The 23,800-nt window shown below is 39.5% G+C and overlaps 1 protein-coding gene across 1 annotated transcript in view; it reads left to right on the top strand.

Annotated features, from left to right (window-relative positions):
* Positions 1 to 23,800, top strand: part of CRB1 (crumbs cell polarity complex component 1) — a 93,762-nt gene that overhangs the window by 39,962 nt on the left and 30,000 nt on the right. Inside the window, exons 6-8 of the mRNA XM_085068298.1 lie at positions 17,773 to 18,720; positions 22,243 to 22,793; positions 23,199 to 23,364. Coding sequence (XP_084924424.1) covers positions 17,773 to 18,720; positions 22,243 to 22,793; positions 23,199 to 23,364 — 1,665 coding nt within the window. The remainder of the gene's footprint in view (positions 1 to 17,772; positions 18,721 to 22,242; positions 22,794 to 23,198; positions 23,365 to 23,800) is intronic.

Below are 23,800 nucleotides of genomic sequence, written 5' to 3'. Positions count from 1 at the left end.
GTCAAAATTAAAGAGCTTCTGAACTTGCAAGGTCTACCAAGTGACACATTCCAGAGCGGAGCCCAAGGAGCAGCGAGTGTGCCAGGCAGGCAGGTCCTGCTCCCCGTGCCTACAAAGTGTGCTGCCCACAGTCCCCAGGCAGGTGGGACAGTACTGGGAGCAGGGATGGAGCTCATCCCTTTTGCTGCAGCACGATGAGGGTGAGAGGAGCAGAGCACTGCCCTGCCTGCAGCAGGGTGCCTGCTGCCACACACACGAGTGCTGGCAGCTGAGGACTTGGCCACTGCTGCTGTCTTGTTATCTGCTCTGTGCCAGCTGTGCCACCAGCACTGCTGCTTGCTTTGGCATCAGGAATCCCTAAATGGTTTTTGGCCTTTTCGTTGGTCTTGTTTTCTGTTTTTCCCTTTTAAATTTCCTTGGCCCTTTTCCCAGCCTGTTGGACTACTGCAAGAGAAACTGATACGATCAGACTGGTGTCGTATGCATATTGAATTCCTGGCATATGCAGGGGGGAAAGAAACTGTCTCCCAGAGCCAGAAGATGAGGCAGATAAATGGCCAGTATGGGAGAGTGCTGAACACTCAGCTGAGTAAAGAAAACCTCCAGCCAGACACTGAGCTGGGAGTGTCATGGGACCAGTACTTAGAATTATTTGGGCTTTCATTCTGCATTTTAGCCAGGGTGACAGAAGCACAGAGCACACAGAGCTTCCATCTCCCTGTGTGTCTGGAGATGCTGCTGTGGGCACACTGAGCCAGCCATCCTCATCTCCCCTGGCCTCTGACTCTGTGGGACAGACACAAATATTATTTATGAGTAATGGGCAGGAGCACGGGCACACTACCACTAATTTGGGAAGCTTTAAATATGTACTTATATTTTTATAATTATAAAAATAATTACTCACCTTCTTTATCTTTTAAACCTTCTTAACCATCAGCATGATGATCACAGGGCTGCCAGGCTTGGATATATAAAGGAATATGACTTACAAAAATTAAATCAAGCAGAGGAATAGTAAAGCTCTCACCTCCAAACTCCAAATTTTATCTTTTCCTTCATTTCCTCATCTGTCCTTCAGCTGTTCACACCATGGTAGTCAATCATCATTCCTCCATTACACCAGGTTAATTCACTTTATTTCATGGCCTGTCATCATGGTTTAAAAGGTTATTTTCTCTTGATTCTAAGACTATAGAATAAGATAAAGCTGTTCAAGGAAAGAATGAGGATTAAAAAAGGCAAAAATACAAAGAGAAAAAGCAATTTTCAAGTTAAGAAGCTTTTAAGAGCACTGCTCATCTTTTCAGTGGGACTCAGGCTTTTCCCATAGGCAAGACAGGTGCTCAAATTCAAAATTACCAGGTCTGAAGATACTGTTGGCTAATTATTATACCCATACATGCAAAGCTTCAAGAAAGAAAATGTTGTTTCTATGAAATATCCATCAAAATTAGGTGGTTTAAGGAGAAATTCCAAATACATTTGTGTGTACTACACACATGAATTGCTGGAAAAGAAGAATTAGGGCTTGAGATCTCTCCCTCTCTTTCTGGACTTCTTACCACTCTGGAATCTTAGAGAGGCTGTAATTGGCATGCAAACACACTTCTTTGCTGCCCACAATCCATTCCCAGTCAGTGCAGGATCCCTCTTCCACTCCTGGACTGCTGGGAAACATTCCCTGACAAAACCAGCTCTGTGGTGTCGGGCGGTTGTGCAGCACAACAAGAACAAGTTTGTCTGTTTTCTGAGCATGGCAAAGGAGTTACTGCTTTCCTAGAGAGGTTTCTACAGCGCTGCCCTATCTCTGTGCCAGCCCCAGTGATGCAAAGCAGAGGGGGAAGGAGGAGGAGAAACTCTGTCACTGCTCCCAGCCAAGCCCAGCAGCTCCAGCAGCACATGGCCAGCCTAGGCATGGGCTGCACCAACACAGGCTGCCCTCAGGGCCTGGCAGGCACTTACTGCCTGTAAAAACCCTTCACCAAATAGACAATTAGCACTTTAAAGTATTCTTCCCATCTCTGCCAAAGCCTCTGATCTTGGAAGAGCATTTGGATAACTAATACTATTTAACATTTCTTCAGTCAGTAGCATCGTGGTAAGGAGATGTTCACTTTGTCACCAGAATAGATTCCTTCACAGGGTGCCCTTTCTCTACTTCTGTCACAGAGGTCTTCCTTCTCCTCTTTTTTATTCATTTTTGGAAATGGTCAGAATATTCTCTTAGAAAGATTAAGTGTGTCCTTTATCCCTGGTCTGTAGGGTATTCCCGGGGGGAAGCAAATGCTTTCAGGCCCCAAGAATGCAGCAAGCTCACTGGTTTCTTGTCTCTTTACCCACAATCAAACTGCTTTTTCTGCAATAAGCATTAATGATTTGTCACATTCTTAGCTCCCAGACCAAGCACACTGCTAGGTTATTGTGATTACTCTTTCTGGATAGTTCCCCAAAAGGAAAGCTGAGGTTGAGTTCTCAATTCACACACTCTGAATGGCAAAGGCCATACAAGGGCAGCGATACCTCAGAACATTGTGGGCAGCACTGAAATTGGGTTGTAGCTGGAAGAATTTATGGCATTCCTTTATCAGTTACCATTACAAAACTAGTGGGACATTTCAATTTCATTTCTACTGCAGGTAGTGTTCCTCTTGAGCAATTTTCAGAATTACCATTTAGTGAAAGAAAGTTTAATTTTTGCATTCTTCCACCATATAAATCAGCACAACAACTACGACTGACTTGTGTTTTTCATGACAGCTCTTTCCTTAACAGCCCATAGCTTGAGACACTTTATGAAGGCCTAATAATTTTTTTTTTGGCAAAAATTAATCTTCTTATGACTTAACTTGCCCCCTGCATGGCAGCAGACTGTGAGAGCGATTGCTTAAAGGCACTGACTTGACTTGTAACGGTTACCTAGTGTTTACCTGGGTAAAGAACCCTGATTTAGTGGAAGACTCTAAGTGTTATTAATACCCCCTGATAATATTTCTGTATTTACAATATTCTGCAGCTCGGGTTCCACCTCACTAAAATCTGAACATTTGTGCAGGTATTATCCTCTCACTTCAGAAAAATAGAATAAGGTCCAATATGATGATAAGGAATGACATTACTTCAATGAACAGTGAAGTCTCACAGCCCATGGAGGATGTGTTTGTACATCATTATCAGATCCAGTTACCATATTTAATGTGCTCCAAGTAGAGATTGAAATAGTTTCAGATTCTAGAAACAAAGTATGCACCTACCATGGGTGCTGACTACAGAGAAGACTCCTTTTAATGAAATAAAATTCAGTTTTATTGAAAATTTCAGCTTGTCCCTATTATTCCTACTGTATAAGGGAAGTTTTTGACAGAAAAGGATTTTTACTGGTAATGACAATCTATACTAATTTTATAAAAGCTGAACCATGATCATTAGGAAAGGAGCTCTCAAGATTTTCATGACAACTCTTTACAGAATTATCACCCAAATCTGGTTTGCAGCACTGGGACTGATATTTAGGGCCCTGATATACCTATATATATATTTTATGAGAAATATGCATTACATGAGTAATCTCTCTCCTGGTTGCAAGTTGCAACTGGAAATACAAAGAAATTTCAGCCATCACTTCTGCATTATTCAGCACCAAAAGAATGCACAATTGTCAGGTGTTATGGGTTTGGGTTTTTTTTGAGTTAGAGATATATGATATTCAAACTTTAGGAAGCATCTACCAATATTATTTTCAGAACACGTATAGAGTTTATGCTTTAAAATTTGACAGCTGACCCATCATTGCTATGTTCTACTTTCTCTAGCTGCACTGATACGTTAAGTTGTATAATGCAGTCCAATGTGATTGACAGAGCCTGGAAGCAGTGGATATTTTGAATCTGGCACATCTCTCTGTGTTAAACAGTGTTGCACATAAACACTTTTTAGCATGAAAAGCTTTTTCCTTGAAGGGAAGGAGGAGGGGATGAATGGTTTTTAATCCATTAACTCCCAGCTCTTGCAACACACAGACAGATAATGTCCTTAGATTTAATGAGTTAGTGTGTCCAGTACCTGGCAGAAAATGCTTAAAAAAAAAAAAAGGCAGTTGGATATTGTTTGGCATCAGAAATAATGCTTTTTAAACACCTGTTATTTTCCTGACGCTCACTCTTGGTGGGTCATTCCATCATATGATTGACCAGTTGTTAAATAAAGTCTATGCAGTAAGAATTTTCCTCCTGGGGCCTTCTTCAAGCACTGCCTAGTTACCTTTTTGATTTCTTTTTTAAATCTGTAGATAAACATTTTCTGACCTTTTTTATTGGCATACCTCATATATTCATAGTCTCTCTACAATCCATTTTAGCCACCTCTTGGCTGAGCTTATGAACCTGCTCAGTTCTTACTCTGTTGAAGAATCTCTCTGGTCTTTTGATTTCTTGCCTGTCTTTCCCCAGCCCAGCAACATTTCATACATCTGATGGCAAAGACTACCACTACTGGAAGCAGAGTTTAAAGTGTGGTCTAAGGGATAACCATGCACAAACATGGGTGAAATCAAAGGTATTGCACATACTAAACTGACAGCAGAACTTTACTCATCTTAAGAACTGGATTGTCCATCTCAGGAGCTACTTTACAGCATATGCTTTTTAGCATTGGTTTGTGTAAGCCCACACTGTTCTGGTTGAATTACAGGCAAATTACAAAGTCAAGCAGATGCACAACTCTTGCCCAAACAGAAAGGAATTTCTTTAAATCTACACATCGTACAGCTTTCACTACTCTGGAGAAAGTGCTTGACAAGTAGACAGTAAAGAGAAGACCTGTGCCATGAGACTAAAATTTTTTACTTCCTCAGTACTTTCTAATTTACAGAATATTTAAGGTCAAATGTCAAGTGATAGAATTACCTGATTTAATAGTTCAATGTTTTGTTCAACAGATGATTTCAAAACCAGCCCTAATGTCACCACTGTGAACCCCATTAAAATCCAGTTTATTGGAAATATAGTAAATTATACAGCCAAACATTTGAGAGGCATCACTTCTCTTTACCTCCATAACAGAGGAACTCAGGAATGACATGGGAGAAGCTGGTGGAATTCAGTCAGAAATAGCATGAGCTAGTAGTTCTGAACCATGTGTATGTATGTGTGTACAAATGTGTGTGCACACACATGTCGCTGTTGAGCAGCTAGCAGAGTAAAGAAAACACCAGCTCTTAGTGGCAAGAAGGAGTGACCTTTATTGTTTTGATTTCATCACATATATAGAGTTCTCAAAAGTCACCCAGATTGGTCAGTCAGAAGCCTTACCCCAGGCCTGATTGGCCAAGCCTGCACTGTCTAAGTTCTGGGACACTGTTCCAACAACATCCAAACTTTATCTTTATTTATAAAACAGAAGAAAAATTCTCGTGGGAAAAAACCTGTGCTAGCCACACACACACATGTGCTAATACACACAGAAATACATGGATGTGCATACACATACAGAACAGCTAATTCAGAGCACTTCATTGCTCTGCTTATAGAAAGCCTTACTAGTTAAAAAGGTCCCCAACTTTCATCTTTGCTATTTTGAAGGGCACAGCTTTCTGGCTGGATTGTTTTGTGGTGAGAACAAAGGATTTGCAAAATCTGCTGCTGGCTAAGCAGCAGAGTTTCTGTTGGTCTTCGCTACTAAATAATTAGTTTAAATGCATGGCTTCTGCCAGTGGGAAATGGCACCAGCAGAGCTCTGAGAACCAAGTTCCCTGTACCCCTTCTGTACCTGTGAGCCAGCAGAGGGAGTGGGAAATGCTGTCCATGTCCAGCATCTGTGAGACATTAGCAAATTTTGGCTAGAGCTGACATGTCAGCACTGTCATTGGAGCATGATCTGGGAGATGCTGTTTCTCAAAGGCTTTGTGATGAACACTGCTTGCTAGTCCAAATTCTTGGTGTCAGTTTTTAGCTTTTGCACTGCACAGTTTGATTAGCAGGATCTTCCATGTGAAGCTCGGGGACATTGGTCTGCAGCCAGTTGTACAAAGTCCACCCAGGGCTGTAAAAGCTATGGAAAAAAGAAGCACCATGTTTGTAAGCACAAAAGAGTTATTTGATGACCCAGACAGGGGCTATTCCTAGCTAAAATTTCTTAGTGCCTTGGAGGCTTGGCTTTCACACAAGAAGAACAACAATTTAGGAATTGTACTAAATATGCCAGTGGTGGTGCTGACAGAGCTAATGGGCTGAAAGGAGGCACCCACAAAGAATTTTGCACCCTCTCTTGACAAAAAATAAGTGTTTGACCCAAGAATTTTGCAAAATGCTCGTTTTCCTCTTTGTACTTAAAATATCAGCAAAGGACTATTTCAGACCCTTACATAAGGTTCCCATAATGCCAGTGGCAGAAATGACATCAGTTTTTAAAGTATAAAAGGCACCTCATCTAGGCTCAGAAATGTCAGTAGTAATTACAAACTTTGTTTTCAAGTATAATCAATTCTTTATTTATGGTGTGAAACGTTTTTTACCCTTTTGAACTTTCACCATTCTAAGCCAAGCAATATTGTTGGCATGTTCCTTTAAAAATAATTGCTTCTGGACTGAGAAATTGAATGTCAAGTTCCAAGTTGATGTAAATTAAATGGGTTGCATTAATAGTCTGGCCTGTGGTAGAAGTGAGTGTTTGGATTCTGGGTTTGACTTCAGGACATGACCTCTTGATCACACAGGTCAGCACAGATGGGAAATATTGAGGAGGTACCCCAGGTTGACGTGGGGAAGAAAGTGTCTAGAACTGATGTATCACAAACTGTCTGATCCATTAAACAGAAGCTCCTCAGAGAATAAAGCTTGGTTGTCATAGGTCATTATGCTCTTCAAAAAAAAGGGTTGGAAGGAAAATCCCAATGATGGAAATCCTCAGGGCTGTCATGTACACATAATCTTCTAAATCTTCCTGGATTAACTCTGCCAAGCCTATGTACAGGGGGAATGGAATAAAGAACCCAAATATTCTTAACTGCTACAGTACAATTAGGTGCCAGATTTCCCACCTGTAGCTGCTATAAACTTAACAACATGCAGCATTTTAACTTTGAAAGCAGGATATCTATACAGCTGAGACTCACCTTATGTGAGAAGAATCCCATCCTTGAGAGCAACCCCAATCACAAGGTCAGGCAACACACAGCTCTTCAAAGGGAAACCCTGTGCTGCTGGATGGGTTTATTTGTCCCCACGTGCAGGACTTGGAGAATCCCTTTGCAGAATTTCACAAGGTTCCTGAAGATTCCCTATTTCCCCAGCCTGTTGAGGTCCCTCTGAATGGCAGCACAAACTCTCTGGTGCATAAAAAACTCTTTCTAATTTTGTATACACCTATGTGCATATATGTATACAGTATGCATTTTAATTGTTATTAAATGAGAAAATCACTTTAATGCTTTTGTTGGATTGGACTCAGGAGTTTTACAGTTTGCTGGCAATTAATTATCACTGATGAGTCCCAGGTCTAAGGTCTTCTCAAGAACATAAAGAGTATGTTTGGCTTTTGAGTAATAAAAATAAGCTGATAAAGTGAGCACCGAAACTAATTTTATGTGATACACTACATAAAAGCTCTTACATTAATTGTTCCCTGTAGCATTCAGCTCTTAATTATACAGTGTTTGCTAATAGGAGGAACAAGTGACAAAGCCCAGTATTTTTATGTCTGTTCATTGGCACTGTTTGAAATAAACTCACAGGTGACTCTAGTAAGGCACAACCTGCTTCTGTTTAGGTGCCTGAACTGATTTTTTCAGGTACAAGGAGAATTTCAAAGAAGTTAAGCTAGCCTTTTACTGATGATCTGGGTGCTGATCCCTTCAAAAAATTTGGATTAACTTGGAAAAGGACTTCCATTGTATGTGTAAGGAGAACCAGACTAAGGAATACACTAAAACACCCTCTTTCCCTGGCTGACAATGAACTTTGCACTTTCAAAAAACAGTCTTGGTGAGAAAAAAAACAACCCTGGCATAGACAGCTAATTTATGCTGATAATTAACTGCTAGAAGTAGATTTGGTGGATCTGATTCAGATTGCTCTCCCACTGCTGTAATTCTTCGAGTCTGGCTGTGCTAACAACATGACACTAATACAGAGAATTATAATGATCAATACAATTATGGCTGAAGTCTCTGTCCTGTGGGCACTATTTTCTCTTAACAAAGAGGGTTCAGAATCTGTCATTAGACCTGTTTGTGAGGCCAAAACACCTTGGTAAATCACTATCTGTAGTACCAAATAAAGAAAACTATTTAAATGCTCTGCTCTGAAAAAGTCTGCACAGCTACAGGAGTTAACTGTAATACATAAAGACATAGAAAAACTAGATTTAATCTTGTTAAATCTCATACCTATAATGTGCTCCAGGAAACTCCCCATCAGGCAGCCAGAAGTCCATGGCAAGCACACACAGTCTCACCTGAAGCCCATGTTGTCCCACTGCCATCGGGATTGTTATGGGACAGAGCAAAAATGAAGCTGGTTTGGGTCTCAATCTTCCCAGCTTCAGGATGAGTCAAGCATATGAAACCTTGGAGGAATAAAGCCATCATTTAGGTGAATTTTCACACTAGAGAAGGACTAACACTGCAGGGAATGAGGGGAGTGAACATTGCTGCAGAAGAAAAGAGAGGTTCTGCCATTCCCACTGACATGGAGCTGGACTTAAAGATCACAGCCCAAAGTCTCAGGTCTTCTGCATCTCCATCTGTCCAGAGCAAGTCACAGCTGTTTACACAGGAAAGAAAACACATATCACCATAAATAAATAAACAAATATAGAAGTGGGTTGTTCAGCATGAAAGGCTTGGATTTTTTTCTGTATGTAAGGTGATAATAAATGTAGAAATAGAGAAATGCAATTATACACAGCATGATACAGATCATACCCGTGTTTTTAATACAGTTATGTTGTGCAGAGCTCCAAATACACACAGCACAAACATGTTAAGAGTACTCACCCATTTGTATTCTACATTTTTCTATTCTCACATCTCCATTATCAATTAAACTCTACAGGCCCTATTAAAACTATGATTTTCTGGCCTTCTGGCTTTTTCAGTTTGTTTCAATAAGGACTGACAATGAAGTTATGTAAACACAGTCACTTTTGCATGTTGTGGAGATTCACATTTGTTATAACACAATGCGAAAATCCTGTAAATGACTGAAATTTTCCAGAGCACCATTTCAAGGGCAGAAGCCATTTCACACTAGACAGCACAGGGGCTGTGCTTGCCTAACTCAGTTAAGACAAATAGGAAACAGCCAATGAGAGACAAGGTAGAAAATCCCTTTTAGGGGAGACAAGACACAGTGTACATTTCTCAGTGGATGTGTTCATCAACAGCAAGCACTCTTTTAAAGCCCTTAAGTGTTTGTAGGACGGGAAATTAATTTGTTTTCTAATTCCAAAGTGAATCATATGCTCCAAACAGATTTTCAAGTCAATGAAACATGACCTTGTATGATCTAATTAAACAACTCAAAGGTATTGGTTGTTTTAAGATCCCTCTGGATATACTTCAGTTCAAATGCACACACATCATCTGTACGTACAAGCTCATAAATCTACGAAAAATGCAAATCAGATCATTAATGCTTTGAATTTGACAGTCTTGCCACAGTTTTCTAAAAGGTAAAACATGAAAAATTTCTGAATTACACATACTCTTTTAACAATTTATAGAGCACACAAAAAAACCCCATACTGGAAAGCAGAACACCAAGTATCTTTCTTTGGCTTCTAAATATCTGGTCCAGGTATAAAATAACAAATTCTCTGAAAACTGCTATGACTCTGGATGGTGTCCTGACCCTTTAAGTGGAGCAGTGGACTAGATGATGACCTCTGAAGGTCCATTTCAATTTAAATTTTTCTATGATTCTCTCCTAATTCTCTGTGTTTTCTGAATTGACCTCTCTGTTCCCGTGCACATGAGTGTGTAATTTAAAAAAAAAAAATCTATGACTGTTTTCTTCTCTAAATATTTTTCCCAATCTTTTGTCTCTGGTATTGCTCCCATGGTCTCCCCACTCTCAATTTTAGCTCAATCTCTGTGTAGAACCTATCTATAATCTGCAGTCTTAGAATTCTTCACATGTCCTACATAGATTAATGGCCATATACATACACTCTGTCCTCTTACTGCCCAAAAATGCCATGTGTCTAACAAGAATTCTGTCTCAAATGCCAGCACAAGTATCTCTGGGGGCACTGTTGATTCCTTTATTTTTATTTCCTTTTCCCCATTCACATTTTCCACTACTTTGTCACCTGTTTGGTCTCCGAAATCTTACCTACTCTTTTCTCTGTCTCCTTTCTCCACTTTAACCTGTCACACACCGTAGTTGTGGTCTCCCTCTTCCCATCTCTCCTTCCTATCTCATTCCAACAACATGGCCATAGCTACACCATGTGCAGCTATGTGTTCGTGCAGCCTCAAAACCCACTCCAGAAGGATGCTGCCTGGGAAAACTGGGCTGCCACCATTTGATTTTCTTCCTTGCCTCCATCAGTCAAACACATCAGCATCTGCCTCATTCCCCTATATATAAAACTGCCTCTAGAAGTAGGGAAATGAAAGGAAAACGAGTGCCACGCAGGGACATATTTATTCAGCGAGTTGTTCTTTACTCCAGATTCAGAGCCTAATCCCACAATTGGATCCACATGGCTGGCTGTGTAAACTGAACAAGGGGCTGGAGGTGTGGGCTACAAGCAGCAGTGTTGCTGTGCTGCCCTCGCAGGACACGGTGCTGGCCCTGCCAGGCGGTGTGTCCTGACCCCGACCGTGCCGCGCGTGGCTGCCTCCTGCAGCCCCGCGCCGCAGCCAGGCTCAGCCCAGACGGCTGGTTCCAATATTTCTGAAATAAAATAAACACACCAGATCTCACTAAACAACTAATCACCTACAGCATGGACATGATTTTCTTCTTCTCGTGTTTTTTTTTTTTTAAATGAAAACTATTTTAGGTGTGACAAAACATGTGAAACAAGTGGAAAAATATTTCCAAGTGCTTTTGCTCTCAGAAAACCTTTACTGATTGAAGAGATTAAGGGATTGGGGTTTTTTACTACTTTAAAAAAATCCATTTTTACTGAAAATTCAGCCTAGCCTATGAAGCTTTGGGCCAGCAACATTTTAAAAGATTGAATTACAGCATGCCATTCTGAATGTAGCACATTATGAATTCCATATCCCTCAGCTAGAGTGACATATTTAATGATTAAGCCAAGCCACTCAACTCTATTTCTATTTAATTTTTTTTCCGAGCCACTATTAACTGTATATGTACATTTCAAATGGCAAGAGGAAAAATTGCAGAATAGTGAATTTGTCTGCAATAAAGGAATAACTAGCAAGGTCTTATGACTTAACTAAATTAGAGTTCTGTGGGAAAGGTATCTTGTGCAAATTAGCCCAATGTTAAAAAATGCTTATTATTCTACTATTTTAAAGAATCCTGTTTTCCATGTGCTCCACCTCTGCTCTGTGTTCTGTCCTTCATTTTATACAAGCTTTTCCTGCCAGGAGAGAAACAGAAATTGCCATACAAGATCAGAACTCTGGTCACATTAGTTCAGTATTGGAGGTAAGGCAGCTCTTTACTGAAGAAAAACAGGAGGAAAAAAAATCTATTTAAATAGCCCTCACTTGCTCTACACTGATGTACATAAGCGTAAAACCTCCTTCCTGACCTGCATGGTGACTGATTTATGCCCACAAGCATGGGGTTTAATTATGATGACACAGAGATGGTCAATTTATTTCCTTGCGCTTACTCACTCATGAACGTGCATTTCCTCCTTCCAGCAAAAAGTAATTATCTCTTTGCAATTATCTGCACAGATGTGGCAAAGTTTGAATTTTCGTGATTGTCTGCTAAAACCTGGGGCCCTGAAGAATATGTGCTCTGCCAGATCTTTCTGCTGGCCTCAGGATTAATGAGTCCCTTGAAGAGAGAGTTCTTTGCACCTGGGGTAGGATTTTGTAACAGACATTTCCAAGACTCTAAAATATAGGTGGAGGAAGTGCTGTTGCAAAATTTTGTCTTCCATAAAGCATATTCTAAAGGGGATGCTACAGTCTCAGTTTCTCCAAGGTTTACTGCTGCTTGCACTGGATACCTGTATGTGCAGAGACACCTGTATGTGCAGGTAGAGTTTGACACATCTACAGATCAGTTGCTGGGAATTATTTCATTCAAGGGAGGCACAAAACCATGGAAAAACAGACTTGGAAGGGACAGCCATGTAGATATCATCTGGACCATCAGTGTGGCTAAAGTAGGATCAGCTCACTCATGTCTCACAGCACTTTTGCTCCTAAGCAATTTTTAAGGATCTACAATAGACCTTATGGCTCCCAGTGGGCATGTTATGCAAAGGCTTTGCTGTATTATTATCCTCAGAAATATTTTCTTACAGTGTGACCTGGATGACCCTTGTGCAGGTCAAACCTGTGACTTTTTCACTTGTTTACTGTGGTGTCAGGGCACAGTGTTCTCTCTCTTTTATATTGAAAAACTCTTACCACGTCCCATTTCCTCTGCTTGTGTTTTGACTGAGCAGCCCTACTTTTTTTAACATCTCCTCACAAGCCATATTTTCTCAACCAGTGATCATTCTCGTTGCTTTCCTCTGAATTCTTTCCAATTGATCCCAATCTTCCTTGCAGTGCAGAAAGTGGACTCAGTGTTACTGAAGCATTGTAGACTGAAAGCATTGTTCCACCTGATTGCTAGATATTCTGGCCTGAGACTGTAGAAATTATATGAGCCCTTCCAGAATTGAATACAAGATTTTTCAGACTGCTTCTCCAATATCTTATGCTCATCTATAAAGGTCATTTTGTCTTTAATACAATCAAATTTTCACTTAACCCTGGTTTATCAGGCAACTTACTGGGCAAGCTTTCTATGCCAACATCTACATCTTTTATGAAAACACCAACCAGAGCAAACCCAGGACAACCCCAAACTCCATAAAAGCAATTGTGAACTGTAGATTAAGTGAATCCAAAATTGTCTTCTGCATATGAGTCTTTTGGTGAACCTAAACACAAATGTGACACAAGGTCAGGAATTTCCTAATTAGTGAATAAATGAGTTGAGGGAGAAGAAGGAATTGATAAACATAATTGACAAAAATAATGTCTGCTGCTAAAAGTCTCAGAGAAATAAGTAGTTAAGTCTCCTGAACTCTGTTTTCCCCTCATTAAATTTGGTCTAAATCAAAATGTCTTGCTCTAGAGCTGAAGAAAGAAAATTATTTAGTAAATAATTTTTTGCACATCTTTAGCACTCTCAAAAATCTAGAGACACAGACCTCCATTAAGTAGAAAGAGCAAATGGAACAAAAATGCTTTATAAAATAAAGAAACAGGATCAAATTGTAGGCCTTTTCTATCTGCTTATTAAGATGTACAGTTTCTCTGAATGACAGTGACCATGAAAGAGTTGATCTGGATTAACAAACCTCTTGAAAGGAAAAAAAAATCTTAAAAAATAATGCCTTGTAGAACAACAAAAATGGACAAATTCAGTTTTAAATGGATCTTAATAACATGCATTCCTGTGAAACACAAGCAAAGTTCAGTGTGAGCCATAACCTGGAGAAAAAAGAATTTAAATAGGATACATATCTATTGTGTAAGCAGTTTAATGGGTCTTAATTTAAGCCTTGTTGATCTGGCTTGGGCAAAATACACCATCAGACTACATCAGCAGGTACAGAAGTGGAGCAAGCTAATCCTGGAAAGGAAGCCTTTACACTAAGAACTGTTGTGAATTTTACAGAAATTTGCTCTCTCAACTGCTTAAGTGCTAAATAATCTTTTTCTTTTGGAAATTTTCCTTCGGAAAAAGATGGTTGCAGCTAGGATACAAGTTTACATCCTTTTAATGACAATGTTTACAGGTAAATATTTTCTCTTTGTGGATTTGTATGTGCACTTAGACTGTATTGAACATGTAGCCTCTATCCAGATTTCTTGCTTGTAATTTCTTGATATTTTAGCGTCAGGGAACTGGACAGGCAAAAGGCTGTAAGCAGATTTCTAACCAAAGGTGTGTATCAAAAGTATAATTTGGATAATATTTCTATAATAGTTTAATCAAAATGAAAATCAGTGGCATTCAGCAGAATTATGCTTGAATAATTGCTTTTGTCATCCTGCTTCTGCAGGAAACCATTGCTGCTAAATTTGAAACAGAGTTTAATTAAGAGGTTAACAGTTAGAAAATAGCCACCATATAGTAATAATCTGTATGTGAAAAAAGGAGACAGATGAGTGATGTTACCAAATTGAATCAAGGAACTATTTCATCTCTGTTTTGAAAAAAACAACTTCACAGGTGGGAAAAGTTATCATCTTAAAAAGTATTCACATTATCTGAAATTTTAGGTCAGAGTGTAATATATTTAGAAGAGAAAATGCTGTATGATTCTACTTTACTTTTTCCTTTGAAAACACAAATATGCTGAGCTGAGCTAATGTATGCAACCACTGAAAAAACATCATTGCCTTTGCACTTGTTTTGGTATGTCTTACATCTTTTGAGAATACTTTCTTTACATGCTAACTTCTGCAACCTGAGCTATTTGAACTGCTTATACAGTTCTATAAATATTGACTAATCCTTTTATCTAGAGTGCTTTTATCTTGACTGACATCAGTCTTTGCTTGTACAGCAATTGGCAGATAAAGAGCAATATCAACACCTCCTGCAAGAACAGCTGATTTATTTATTCTTGATATGAGTAAAAAGAAACCTTATTATTTGTCTTTTGGCATGACCTATATTTGTGCTTGTGCTAATCTTATTATGAAATAGTAGGCCTATATATGTAAGGGCATACATGTGTGTGTATCTATATACACAACTCAATAAAATGATTCTTTTGCAGCGTATTTTTATCACCATTACTTAAAAAATAAACATTGTATGGAGACACTCAAATTATATGAAATTGCATGTATTTGAGTGGCTCTGTGAGAGTAATTTTGCATTTAATAGCTGATACTATTTTTTTCTATAAGCAAAGAACACATTGATAATAATAATAATAATAATAATAATAATAATAATTGTACGTCCTCATAAAACTAACTTTACTTCTTTGTAAAGTTGATGCTTTCTTTTATAAAATGTCTTATCAAAATTTAAAAATAGAAATATATATTATTTTTAAAAAAGTTTAGCATTCTCATGTAATAATTTTGTTAGTTTTACAACTTATCTGATGAATTAGAGAACAGCATAGACACTAAAACATTCTTGTAAAGGTAAATGCATCTGTTTCATCCTTTCCAGAGGCAAACCACTAATGCAAAGTGACTCAGACCACAAGTGACAAGGCAAAGTGGCAGGTGCTGTAGGACAATAAAATAACACTCAGAGAGCCACCACACATTACTGAAAATTCAGCAGCTAAGGACCTAGCCATCCACAATGCAGATTTTTAATGAAAGGTTTAATAGGGGCACCTAGTCTATAAATCCTTCAGCACAGTCTGTGCACTCTGAAGCCCTATGACAAGGCTAAGTACAGCCCTGATCCAGCTGCTTGTAGGCTGGACTAATTTTTATCTCTGACACAAAACCCAAAGAGACCTGCATTTCTACAGCCATCCTATTAAGACTGAGTCGTATAAAAGACCTGAGGACACATTGCTCTCCATGTCAAAGCAGGGAAGGGAGCAGTATCAGGCAGGAGATGTACTAAAGCATTGACCAAAACAAGAAACAGCTCACAGGAACTTCACTTTTCATATACCAGAACAGCAAAAGCAGGACAAGTTGCTAATACTGAAATTGCCACAAACTGGACAAAGCAGACATGTCTCTGGCCCCCAGTCAGGAATGGTTTGGGAACTGCACTTCACTTGCAGAAAGTCAGTCCCAATGAGTCGGATTTCTGCCAGATGCCACTACACATTAAGGTATACACAGACATCTCTCATTGGAATAAAGATGAGCCTGGCTGGAAAACAGAGAGAGACTGCAGCAGTAAAACCCCACTGCCAGACCAGGGAGATGGCACTAGCTGAGCTTGACAATCTGAAGCTTCAAGTGGGAAGTCACTGTATGCTTTAATTGAGGACTGGTGAGTGAGCTGGATTGCTGCAGAGAGAATCTTTTCTGTACCTGCTATGATAACTTCACCCTGGCTAATTTTTTAAACTAATCTCTCCCAGTTCTCAGCTCCCTTCTGGCTCTCCTGTAAGTTACCACTCTCTGAGACAGGTCCAGTTACAGCAGTGATTGAATAAAGTGGACAGGCAAGGAATTAGCCTGAGCAACTACACTTATCTACTGCTACTTGAAGCTATTCATTGTGGCTGAATGCTGTCCTGTAATTTTCCAAGAGGAATGGCTGTGTTTTGTCGTAAAAATAAAGCTTGATGTGCATTTGTACATAAATCTAGGTGTGGAGCCTGGTACACCTGGCTGTCACTCTGTGAACCTCAGCACATCTCATTACCTGATTTACAGGCAGCAGTTTTGCTATGGGGATGGATCAAATTTTATCTATTTCATTTGTGCTGATGATACTAGTTTGAAAACTAACTGCAAAGTGTTTCTTATTTTTCTCTAAGATAACTATGGGAATGTTAAGAGTTGCACTTAGCATAAGTTATCAAAAGAGTATTTGAATATTTTGACTGCTTCTAAGGGAGATGAGAAACAGATTTTCCCTGATCCACTGCATGCATATCGGTCACTTGATTGCTCAAGGGAGAAGTTACTGTAATTACCACTTTATAGATGAACAACAGGGCAGAGGGATAAACAGATTAGTTTTACAAGAGGAACAGATTTGTTTTTCTTTGTGAAGTGTGACCCAGCAGACCCACTTAGGCCACATCTATCAAATTACAGTGGAGTTGAGATGAGGAGTTCTCCTTTTACCAGATATACCAGAAGCCAAGCATTATATGGAAGAGAAAACATGGGACTGTATTGCCAATCTCCTACAGAAGTGCTCTTGTCACCAACCAACCTCTGAGACATTTAAGAGAATATTCCTTTCATCTTTTCTTGCTTTATATTTTGCATAGAGGAGAGGTGAAAAAGCTCCCCTGCAGTACATAGTTTCTGCAGTGCACACATTTTGCAGGCTTGTTCACTCACTTGGCAGTCTGACCCACTATACCATAGATCACTTGTAAATCCTTATAAGTGACTCTCTCTTGAAGATTGTTGCTCTATGATGTTTCATATGGGACTGGGAATAATAGTCTGTAGTTCTTACACTGTTTCAATGAACACAAAAAAGAAGGAAAGACTAGCCAATCATAATTCAGGTCATTACCATACTATGTTATGGATAGGAATTAAGTAACCATTCCTGGCTTTTTGTATGTGATAAACAATTCAGTTCCTTATCAAGCATTCTAAATTTCTACCACAGCATATGTGGGAAACAATTTCTTGATTACATCTGATGCTGTTTATCTTAATTTCATCACATTATCCATATCAAAACTCAATTTGTTTGGTTCTTTTCTCCAAAATGTGGTTATCACTAAGGTATTTATATTATACTTTGCAGAAGGAAACCATGACAAGTGAATGGCATTTTTATATTGAATGTATTTTTTACTTGTCAATCATCTATTTATCAAGGCATTCCCCTCTAATAAAAGATAATTTAATAAAACACTTTACTAAAAGTGTTATTTTGGGCTTTAGTTATTCAAAGCAGAATGCCTAATTCTTCGTTTTTTCTTCAGGTACTCACTGTGATGAAGACGTCAACGAATGTTACATGAACCCTTGCCAAAATGGTGGGATCTGCGAGAATTTTCCTGGAAATTACACTTGCCATTGCCCACCTGCAGACAAAGAAGGGATTTTTTATGGTGGCTGGAACTGTACAGAAGTTCTACATGGCTGCACTGATCATCAATGCCAAAACAATGGAATATGCATCCCACATTTAAAAAACGGCCAACATGGATTCAGCTGCATATGTTCACCTGGGTATACTGGAATACACTGTGAAACCATAACCACATTTTCTTTTCAAGGAAACAGTTTCCTTTCCTTGAAGAGTCCCCTGACCCATAAAAAGGATTTTTTCTATAATATAAACCTGAGGTTTCAAACTGTGCAACCCACAGCTTTTCTGTTTCACCGAGGGGAGAAAAATACATTTGCAAAGTTGGAGTTACTGAATGGCTACTTACACTTATCCGTGCAAATCAATAATCAGCCACAGGCTCTTTTGCATATTCCACATAATGTCAGTGATGGAGAATGGCATTCAGTGGAGGTAACCTTGGCAAGAGCTGTTATCCTTAATTTGCTTGACAGCTCTTGTGTAGAATCCTGTCTCAATAAAACGTCTGCTAAGATAGATAACGAGCCGGTGATGTTTGCGTTTCAGAGCACGTTTTTGGGCGGCTTACCAGTGGGAAATGGCAACTCTCTACAGAACACCTTTAATACACATTCTGCACCTTCATTTGTAGGCTGTCTTCAGGATATTGAGATAGACTTGAATGTTATTACTCCAGAGAATGTATCATCTGGGTCATCTCTAAATGTCAGGACAGGATGTGCTAGAAAGGACTGGTGTGACCCCCACCCGTGTCAGAACAGGGGACGCTGCACCAACCTGTGGCTGAGCTACCACTGTGACTGCTACCGGCCCTACGCAGGGCCAGACTGTGCAACAGGTAAGGCACTGCTGCAGGCACTTGTGCTTTTAGTGTCTGCTCAAAACATGGCCAGAAACAACCCTGTTTACCTGGCGATGGAACGGTGTGACCCTTAGCGTCTCTGGAGCTTAATGTCAAGTGGTAAGCCAGTGTAAGAGGTTAGTAGTGGCACACCTTTGTTATTTTCTAGTTCCTTTCCTGGTAAGGCTGGTTTTCAGCCTGACAGAAAAAAAAGAAATCAGGCTAAACTGGTGGATTCCACTCATCTTGTTTTATAATCTTTTCAGTGCTCTTAGCACTCCATAAACTCTGAAAAACTGTAGCTCATTGGAAGTTATCCCTGCTGAGTAAAATTTAGAAAGCAAGCAAGTCACTTGGAGTTTAAGACTTATTTTCAAAGCATTCTTTGAAAAATTTATCCTCAAGCTCTCTAGGCTTTTATAATGAGATTCATTTAAGGCAATGAAAGGCAAGCAAAAGTACTGCAAAGTTTAAAAAAGACAGATTCCAATTAAAAAAAAAATGAATGAGATTATACTCTTAGCTTAATCTGATTAGCCCAAGGAGCAGGCAGGGCTTCAGTGGCTGGAAAGTGGGCCCATTCATCCCTCAGCTGGTCCCAAGGCAGGGCTGGACAATCCCCAGGGCAGGCTGCTGTTCCCAGAGAGCTGTATGGGGACCAGAGGGAAAGGTGCTCCTGTCTGGGAGAGCAAACGAGCTCATCTCAGCAAGCAGCTTCCATGGCAGTGCTGAGCAGGAGCACAAAAGCTGCAGATGCCTGTGGCACCTTCCCTGCTACAACTGTTCTTTCCAAGTGCAGGCTGAAGCAAAGTGGAAGTCCAACAGGAGGTCCCTGCCCAGCTCCCTGCTACACTGCATCTGCTGGGTGACCCCCCTAGAGCTGTAAATGCAGCAGCCCTCAGGGATGTTTTGGGGATAACTCTGCAATCCTTCCCCTGGCAAAGTTTTAGGGATTTCATACAAGCAGTTTTAAGAAAATTGCACAGGACTAAGCCTTCACACAGTGCCCTTGTCACTGCCTCCCTCATCCACACATGGTCAGCAGAGCAATGTTTAGGGAGCAAGAAATCCATACTTACACACACGTATACATACATATGTATATTTATGCAGATATATTTGCCAAGTGGACTGGAAAAAATTAAGCAAAACAGCAGAGTTGTGGCCAGACTGGAACGGACAGATCCTCTGGTGCAAACTGGCATGGCTGCAGTGCTGCCAGTGAAGCTACATTGATTTACATCAGCTGAACAACTGGCCTCAGGGGTTATTGAATGCACTGCTGCAGAGAGCTGGGCCTTCAAATACATTTCAAATGTTTAAATACAATTCCATTTTGTATACTATACCTAATACTTATCAATACCTTTCAATAGTTTTTCTTTCTGGTTTTATTGCAAAATGACAAAGTCTCAAAGGTAATTGTAACAGACTTCTTTGAAGTATAGCTGTAATTTATCCAAAGATTTGGAAGGCAACTTTGGAGTGTAGGACAACATCTGGTAAATATGTTTGCCTCCTTATATGAAGCAAAATTAAAACCAGTCAGGGCCAGGAGCAGCAGTTCTACTGGCATTAGAACTGTTCAGAATGATTAGAAAGCATGCTTTTTTTTTTTTTTTTTCCTCCTGCTGACCACAATATTCCTTGCTAATCATGGCACCGTGCCATTTTGGTACATAGGTTCTAGATATATGTCACATTTAAAAGGCTGTGGCAGGTTTCTAAAGAGGCAAAGTGGGGGAGACTTGTGGGAAAGGATAACATAAGAAATGCTGGTATCTTTCTCAAGAAAAGCTGCTGCCAAGTATTTAATTGACAAGAGGCAATATTTTCTCTACATATACAAAATAACAAACAGATGTTGACTCATTTTGATCAACATCCAGATGTTGTGACCCAGGAGGTTAATATTGGCCAAGGTGATGCTAGTCATCTCATCAAACAGATCAGACTGATGATATATGTGTGTATTTATAAACAGAGAGAAATGTGACAAGGTAATTGCAAACATGAAATAGCTATTTGGAGAGCAGTGCTTCTGTCTCATACTGCAGTTGTGGAATCCTCATTCTAGGAGAATTTTTCTTTTTACCCTCATGAAAAAAAGTGTCTCAGTCTCCAGTATCTCCTTAAGAGAAGATATAACTTAAACAGACTTAATGCCCTAAAACACCAATTTCAACAAACATTTATTTCTACATACAGAGTTTTAACAAGAAGAAGTAGAGACATAGGTAATCTTATTCATAGAAATAAACTATTAAAAATTTAATTATTAATTTGTCTGTTTAGGAGCAAGTATGGGATTTATTCCTGGTGCTAAATAATATGACCATACCACACAGTAGCACAGTGTGGTTTTTAAGGGTCTGTTGGACCTTCATGGTCTCTCCCTTATTTTCATCTTTTTTTTTTTTAGTGCAGTCATAAAGAAGGCAGTTCTGCACGCAGAGAGTTGGCCTATGACATCCCACTCCAGGAGTTTTACTGCACAACAGAGGACTGAATCTTTAGCTATGTCAGCATTTTAAAAAAAAGCTTGGTTTATTGTTTCTATGAATTTGATATATTAAAAATAGCTCCTGAAATTGTTTAGGCAGGAAGTATGTAATACTGAGGACAAGATCACAAAACTTATAGTGTAAAAATAGAAACCCTTTGTTGTTCTTTAATGAGATGATTCATCAGAATAAAATAGAGTTTTGGCTACATATTTTGTATCCTTGAAAGACTGAAAATCATTACTGAAAATAAGGAGTAAAAGACAGACAGATGGTTTTGGTTTAATCATTTTAATTGATAAGCACAAAGGAAAAAAAAAACCCAAACAGAAAACTTACTCAATGCTGGATCATGTTCCTCCCACAGCACTGTGGGCACTCAGGGCTGAGCAGGATTCATGACTGGATACAAGTTGATGTAGGTGAGCATATGTTGAGCCCCAGCAACAAAAAATCTGTCAGAGACCTGGGCAGCCCATGCAGCAAGCACCACATAGGTGATCTGTTCACACCAGAGGGGTTTGCCCAGCAGCTTTCTGTGACTGGAATCTGTGGGGGGGAAAAAGAAATAAAAATCACGAAATCCTAGAACTGCATTAACTTCCATGGTCACCAGTGGATCAAATCAGCTACATTCTTTCTAAAATTATCTTTCTGAGGACAAATGCAAGGAATTATGAATTCTGTCCTTGTTAAATTACTTGAAAACACAGCATTATGCAGAGCATGATAAAGAGGAAAAATGTGCCAAGTAATACATCTGGTCCTGCACTGGGGCTTGATGCTACAGCCCTCATGGAAGCCAACAGGAATTTTGAAATAGAAGCTGTTTACAGCTGGATCGAGTCTTTGTTCACCCATAAATACAAGCACATCTTCCTAACATACATAAATATTACCAGAAGCAGTTATTTGATTATTGCATTGGCTCCCTTGTCATTTAGTCCTAACTATTTTATTTTTCTCCTTTCTCTTCCTTTTTTAAAAAATATTTTCCCATATCTCTAACCTCAAGAGTACATCCCAGGCCGGTTTGGATCCGAGGACTCCTCAAGCTATGCTGCTTTTCCTGTTGATTCCCCTCAGAATGGGAACTTCATCATATCCATGTTTGTCCGAACACGCAAACCTTCTGGCTTGTTGCTGGCTTTGAGAAACAGTACTTACCTCTACATGAGAGTCTACTTGGAAGGTGGAAAACTCACCATGTCAGCTCTAAATTCCATGAAGTTATTAGGGAAACTCTCCGTGAATGATGGAAACTTTTACTTAATAACATTAAAAATAGAACCAAATAAGATGGAATTGTTCCAGTCCTCTCACTACCTAGGCTTTATTTCTACTCCAGCACTAACCATCCAACGTCAGGATATTCTTTACATTGGTGGCCTACCAGACAGCAAAGAGACTGATAGAAATGGCAAGTATTTCAAAGGCTGTATCCAAGATGTAAGAGTGAATAACCAGCTGCTGGAATTCTTCCCCATCACCAGTCCACTGAATTCTCTAATCAACCGAACTCTGATCAATGTCACCCAAGGCTGCACTGGTGACAACCTCTGCAAGGTAAGAAGGACCTTTTTCAGATCATTTTCGCATGCTTATAATGGGAAATTTATTTATTTATTTATTTAGGATGTTCTCACACATTATTTGATGATAATGACAGCTTAGGAAAACAAGCAAAAATGCTAGAAAGAGCAGATATTGTTAAGTTGTGCTACATATGATGAATATTAAAAGCAAAATTGCTTCTATTTGCACAGGGGAGAATTAAACTATTTTAAGATTGAATTACTGGTTTTTTACCAATTATTGAACATGTTACTGTGCTGTCATAGTACTGGCATTTATCATTTTCCATCTGAAATAAAAAGAAAACTTCTTTTTGCCAAACAGTCCCCCATCTCTAGAGCTGGGAGTCCAACAGCCTTGATTCATACTCAGGTTATCTCTTCTCTTTCCCCATAGTCCAACCCTTGCCACAACGGTGGTGTGTGCTATTCAATCTGGGATGACTTCACTTGCACGTGTCCCCCTAACACAGTGGGGAAGGCATGTGAGGAAGTGAAGTGGTGTGAGCTTGGGCCCTGTCCTCATGAAGCACAATGCCAGCTGGTGCACCAAGGATTTGAATGTAGGTACATTTCAGTTATTGCAATCATCTTCAGAGAGCAGCAGCAATAGACGTTTTCAGCAGCATTTCCTTGAAACTAAGTATTCACTGCCTTTAAAGTTCATTCCAATGTCATTTTGGTATTAAAATAATAATTATGTCGATTTTTAGTAACATTAATTGGAAGAGTCTGCCCTACCAAACTCAGAAATTCTCAGCCAGACCTCCTGACTTAGACACTGATGTTTACAGGACCTTTGATCTTGACTTACTTAGCCCAACTAGTCAAGGTCATACAGTATCTCAGTACACTGCCAGAGTGTGAGTGTAACCCTCACGCTTCCACTGCAGAGAGATAAGAGGATATCCAGTGCTGGATTAACCTTAGGATGTTCTCCATCCTCCTGAAAAGATAAGCTATGTAACACACATTTCATCATTTGATTTTCTTACATCT

The sequence above is a fragment of the Lichenostomus cassidix genome, chromosome 8, assembly GCF_008360975.1.
Source record: "Lichenostomus cassidix isolate B80296 chromosome 8, HeHo_3.0, whole genome shotgun sequence".
Lineage (NCBI taxonomy): Eukaryota > Metazoa > Chordata > Aves > Passeriformes > Meliphagidae > Lichenostomus > Lichenostomus cassidix.
Note: the sequence above shows the minus strand (reverse complement) of the source record. Positions and strands in the feature narration are given on the sequence as shown.